Consider the following 5,738-nt stretch of genomic DNA (forward strand, 5'->3'; position numbering starts at 1 on the left):
AAATTCAGCAAGACTTTGAAGTAGAGGAATGAAAACCACAGCGCAGTTGCTATCCTCTGATGCTGAAATTAGTCGAGAAACACTTAAATTTGAAGTTTAATACTGTTTTAGGCGTTTGCTGAACTGAAAAGTTTCACCTATAATGACCGGATATTCAGCAAAATTGATTTTAGTGCCACCACAAACCTGTGGAAAAATGGAATTAAACCAGAAGCACAAAGGCACAATAGCTACCACACTCCACAACAAAATAAAAAATTGTGCAATTTTGGTGGCATCTTTCACACTGTCAAGCATACAAAATCATTATTATTACCATTATCATTATTATTTCATAACAATTGACTTGAAAAAATAACAAGTTCAACACATAGTTCAACTAATACAAATCAAAAGCCAATTATAAGATTCAAGAAATAAATCTCCAATCAATTGTGCCCTAAAATCTCTCAAGGAAAATCAGATGTCTGACATGTGCCAGGCATGTTACTCCATGAGAAAGAGTGAAGACCGAGGGCATTGCCTAAAGCATAGTTCGAGCCTGACGGGTTAACAGACTTTGATTGGGAGCAAATATTTTCACCCAAAAACATGGAGATTGCCTCAGTGACAACTGAGTGATTCTTGCCAATTGCTGGTTTCTCTTTGAACCAATCCAAACCCAGTAAGATGTCTGGCCTTAGGGTTGGGGTTTCACGATTGGGTGAGGTTTCTTCTTGAACTGGACTCGGGGCTCTGATAAGCATAGCATCCAGACCTGCAGTTATTGTAAAGTCATTACTCTTTTGTATCTGAGGGTATTTTAAGTGACCTTTGCAGAATAGTGCTGCAACAGTTGCAATTTGCGAAAAGTTGGATTGATTTACAGTAATTTTTTTTTAATGATTCTTCACTGAATGTTTAAGATAACTCTAATATCATGGAAGGTTTGAAAAATTCACTGCCATCTAAATAAAATTACACAGAATGCCATACACCTATCCATATACAGATGCCTCAATTCTGTATAAATTAAAAGGATACCATTGCAACATATGTATGCTTACCTTCTGGCTCATTAGAGGCCAATAAATCATCTATCAACCCATCATCAGCATCAGCTGTCGAGTCATACTCATTGGACTTGTCAACGTTTTCTAAGCACAGATCCCAAGAAGAACCTGAACTCTTCAAGCCCGATCCACTTCTGCTTCCGCTGCTACGCACCTGTGCCTCGTGCACCAGTGCATCCAAGAGGCCACTATTTCGCAGGGATGAATTACACTCTGACTGGAGAGAGCACGCTGTGGTACCAGTCATGGCAGGAGAATGGTACAACGAGTCATGAGGTGGCGCCGAGGAGGACCCCACCACGGGCCGATCTAGCCACGCTATTGGGTCAGTTTCAGTATCTTGGAGTGAAGGGAGCTCAAACTTCATAGACCCCATGGTAATGGGCCCAGAAGCAGAGAAATTGTTGCCATTTAAAAGGGCATGGCAGCCTGTATCATAGGAATGATTCCTATTGTTAGAGCCAAAGTCTAGAACCTTATGGAAGTTTTCCGGGCTGTTTGTTAACTCAAGAGAGGCGGGTCCATCTGTCAGGGGTTCACTCAAGGCTGAAAGTGGACTCTCTGACAAGCTGAGTCGCCTTACCTGGCTCGGACTGGTACAGTACATGTAGTTGCAGTATCCATATCCTGAGCTAACTATACTCCCTGTGGGATAATCTTGGAGACTAGCTGCATAAGGTAAGGTCTCTTGAGTCGAAAGGTAGGGTTCAGGTGTCAGGTCTGGTATGAAAAACCCGCTTTCCTCTAACAAATCACGAGATCTTTTCTTACTTGTTGAATATTCACTGAGAGAGTGTTGGTCTTCAGCGGATAGTTGGTAGCAAATGTTAGAAGGATATACCGGTAAACCCGCACGCTGGCACCTCTTTAGGCGTGTGTTCCAGTAGTTTTTTATTTCATTATCCGTACGCCCTGGAAGCTGACAAGAAGATATTACATGGTAAATTTTTTTTCTAATGGAATATAAGAGTACATTCTGAAAGGAAGAAGGTAAAAGGAAAAAACAAGATGTTCATATTCTCTAAACAATTCTTCATTTAAATTTGGGTGTCTGAAATTTCATTACATCACAACATAGTTCAAAGTTGGTTTATCTGAGACTTGAAAGAGATAATTCCGAACTCCAAGTAAAAGTTCGAGTATTGGTTAATGATACTGTTTCTCATTATGCTCTTTTTAAAAATTTGAAAAATAAAAAGCAGAAATAAAAGGGCAGGTGAGTATTTACATAGGCGGCCATGCGGGCCCACTTATTGCCGAGCTTGGCATGGAGCTCGATGATGAGTTTCTCTTCTTCAGCAGAGAAGGCACCTTTTTTGAGGTTGGGGCGTAGATGGTTAGCCCACCGGAGGCGGCAACTCTTGCCACACCGGGCCAGCCCAGTGTTCTTCTGTACTGCATTCCAGTTGCCTTCTCCGTGATTCTTTACATACTCCACTAGTATTGCATCCTCTGCTGACGTCCATGGCCCCTTCTTCAGCCCCAGTCCCGATCCAGATCCTGAGCCGCAACCCACTACAGAGCCCCCACTGCTACCTGCTTGGAATTAATACTATAATGACCTAAATAATAATACAATATAACTAGCTGAGGTAATGACATATCAATATCATCAGCAGCAACAGCAGAATCAGAATCACGAATGTTATTTCAAGCTTGCTGTATCTCTTCTTACCGTATAATAAAATCATCAACGCTACTTTTTATCCTTTTTTTTATTTTACTTCTTACTTAAACACTGGTCTAAATTTAAAAGATAACTCCTAGATTTTCAATTTTAATGGGTTATTTAGTACTTCTGAGCTTACTAGGCTAGAGAAATTTTAGGGTTTTACACAAGTTTGATTAGTACTGGTACCACACCCAGTCATGGGAAAATGTACTCTGCATTTTAATTTGTACTGGTACCGTACCCAATACCAAAACTCAGAATCAATTCTTGCTATTGATACAGGTAAGTAGCGTTGGGTCATCATTATAGCACTGGCTTCTTAAAAAACAAGTCGGGAAAGGTAACATCTGAATCAAAACTTTATCATGAACTATGCTGGTACACACAAAATTGTGCATGACCATGATCCGTAAACTTTTTGGCCATTTTCTCAGGCAATAACAATTAGAATAAGGAAACTTACTACCTTCATCAAAGGACGGTGAATTAACAGCACTATCAGGAAGCAGTATGCCTAAGTCGCCTTCACTCTTCGTACAGTTCATGTTCATTCTTTTCTAACCTGATTCAGTGATACTCTACTTTAGTCTTTCACAGAAATAAAATACAAGCCAGAATGAAGTACAGCCTCAATCTTATTAAACCACTATAGTGAATAAAGCCTACTCAGAAACAATTATTTCCTAGTTTCACTGACCTCAATTTTATTTATACCTAGGCAATATTCTTGTGTCATTCTTTTGAACCAATTTGCGTTAAAAAAATTATAGCTGACGAAAATAGGTCCCGAATTTATTCCAATGTCTGTACCCACTACTACAACTTTTTTACCAGCCTAATTTTATCACTAGAGAAAGATGCCTTGACTGATAGTATCGATGTTATAATAACCCACTACCTTTTCTTTGAAAATGGACATGTAAAAGATATATTGAACTTTTAGGATGGGATAAAAAGTTAAAATAACATACAATTGAGGAAACATATATATACAAAAAGAAAGAAAAAAAATAAAATTAAAAAGATTACTGAAAAACAGTAATTTTAATCTGTAGTGCCGTCAATTAAGAAAACTATTATCTATCACATGAAACAAAGGAATCGTATTTGTACAGGGCAGGCACAAATTCAGAGGAGGTTAATTAAAATATACTTCTTTGAAGAACATAGATATCACATACAGCCTGTGAACCAGCCAAGCATATATGCTAATCAGAATGGAAAAATATAAAGTTTTCAAAATAGATAGAAGAAAACCATGATTTCGAATAAGGAGCAGCTACTTTTCACAAAAAGAAGATCACCAAATTTATTAAGATTTGAAAGTGACAGTATAATTAATTCTCTCAGATCAACCGTAAATTTCAATGTCACTCTCACGCTCAATTGTTTAATTCTAATTCTGAACTGATCAAGAGTACACTAGTTTATTCTTCTTCTTTCTTTTTTATCAGAGAAACCTCCATAGTCCAATCCACCATCCCAAACATACCCAAGAAGAAAATTCAAGAGCAAAATGCGGATCAAGAAACTAGAACTGGTAAATGTGTATTGACAAGGCTCAATTTGATATGTATTTAAAGAGATTCAGGCTAATGGAAAAGGTGCTCTGCCATAAATGAAATAACATACTTGGAAAACTCCACATAAAGCAAAAACTTACTTTTCTGAACAAATTTAGCAAGAATATCCAAGAATTAACTCCCATACGAGAGCCGTTTAAATTGTCACACTCGATCAAATTACACAAATTCGGCCTATCTAAATTTCGAAGGAAGAATAGGCTTACACAACAAGCAAAAAATACATAATATTCGGTGATCCAGAATTAAACAGATACGGATCGAAAAAATCGAAGGAGAAAGACGAGATCAAACCTGAGTTAAGCAGCTTGGATCAAGTCGAGGAGTATTAAATGCAACTGAATTTGGAAACCCTAAGGTATGGGGAGGAAGTAGCGATGTGAGAGAAGGAAATTTGGGAGAGAAGGAACGAAGAGAGAGAGAGAGTAGTGTGAGCGTGTGTTTTACTGTGTAGAGAATATTAAGAAAGGAGAGTAAAAAGTATCTTCGCCCCTATACTCCAATTACCGGAGTAGTTACCCTTTTTCCCTCTTTCTCTTTCTATTTTTCCCTCTTCTATTTACCGTAATTTTGGAGAGTTGATCCTGACTGAGACTTGGACCGGAAAACTACCGCTAACGGAGTACTCCATAAACCATAGACCAACATTCAATGAATTTTTTTGGTCCTATTACACTTCATTAAAGTGAAACGGGTCTTAACATCAGTATGGTCCTATCGAATCAACTGACTCGATTTGACTTTTTAACGATAAAAATCTATGGAACTGGTCTACTGAAGCAACATCGTAGTACCCCACTGAAGGTTGGGGGCTTCCTGAAAAGTTCTTCTCATCAGTCGTGCCCCAAGTGCAGTGAAGTTCATATGTGGTCCGTCCGGAATATTCCTTGAACATGGTTTTCCCGTACAATATATGCCTGACACCGGTCTCCATCGTCCTCGACTACTAGTGGATGCACCATATCTGCATCGGAATTCGATCCAGCACGGATCTTAAGGTATATCAGTGGTTGGGATTTATTCTGGGGCCATGAGAGAATACGGGGTCGAGAACTTGAGAAACGGGGACCACCGGATCAGTCCTAGTCCGTGAAAACGTGAAATGTTTCTGGTGGGTAAATGTCCTCTCCATTTTCATAAAAAATGGACGTTTGCCTTGTCGCTTCTCTGCTTACCCGTCATCTATGATGTAAATCCAGCGGTAGAAATGCGTCTGCTGCTAGAGGATCATCCCTTGAGGGACTTGTGTCGTTCTTACCTGATTTTTCGATTAGAAGCTTCAATCTTGGATTCTCAGTCTGCATGTTGTACGAACCGGAGAGGAATAGATTCCATTTCTGGGCGGGACCCACACCTTCTGATCATCAGTACCATGCTTCAGACACAACCGATTTTATTTTGAAGGTACAACCGATTTTTTTTTTTCCTCTG

At 39.0% G+C, this 5,738-nt stretch overlaps 1 protein-coding gene and 1 long non-coding RNA gene across 3 annotated transcripts; one reads left to right on the forward strand and one right to left on the reverse strand.

Moving 5' to 3' along the window:
- Positions 1–289: 289 nt before the first annotated feature.
- On the reverse strand, positions 290–4,869 carry LOC144575754 (transcription factor GAMYB-like). Of its 2 annotated transcripts, none has more exons than XM_078325998.1 (5): positions 4,602–4,869; positions 3,191–3,286; positions 2,281–2,588; positions 1,047–1,971; positions 290–757 (listed from the first exon to the last, which is right to left on the reverse strand). In XM_078325998.1, the coding sequence occupies exons 2-5, from the start codon at positions 3,273–3,275 to the stop codon at positions 450–452; spliced, it is 1,626 nt and encodes a 541-aa protein (XP_078182124.1). In that variant the 5' UTR covers positions 3,276–3,286; positions 4,602–4,869; the 3' UTR covers positions 290–449. The 2 variants fall into 2 exon arrangements, with proteins under 2 accessions (XP_078182124.1, XP_078182116.1); XM_078325990.1 differs by having other exon boundaries at positions 3,188–3,286.
- On the forward strand, positions 3,185–4,699 carry LOC144575771 (uncharacterized). The gene is made up of 2 exons (XR_013518525.1): positions 3,185–3,294; positions 3,888–4,699. It is a non-coding gene; the product is annotated as an uncharacterized LOC144575771 (long non-coding RNA).
- Positions 4,870–5,738: the final 869 nt, after the last annotated feature.

The sequence above is a fragment of the Carex rostrata genome, chromosome 2 (assembly GCF_964058835.1).
Source record: "Carex rostrata chromosome 2, lpCarRost1.2, whole genome shotgun sequence".
In the NCBI taxonomy this organism is placed as follows: Eukaryota; Viridiplantae; Streptophyta; class Magnoliopsida; order Poales; family Cyperaceae; genus Carex; species Carex rostrata.

Bases quoted from the DNA above. Each gene is read 5' to 3' on its own strand.
- LOC144575754 (XM_078325990.1), bottom strand. From the start codon at position 3,275: ATGAACATGAACTGTACGAAGAGTGAAGGCGACTTAGGCATACTGCTT. The intron at 2,589-3,187 runs GTAAGTTTCCTT...AATTCCAAGCAG, and splicing joins ACCGTCCTTTGATGAAGGTA to GTAGCAGTGGGGGCTCTGTA. The intron at 758-1,046 runs GTAAGCATACAT...CAATAACTGCAG, and splicing joins GGCCTCTAATGAGCCAGAAG to GTCTGGATGCTATGCTTATC.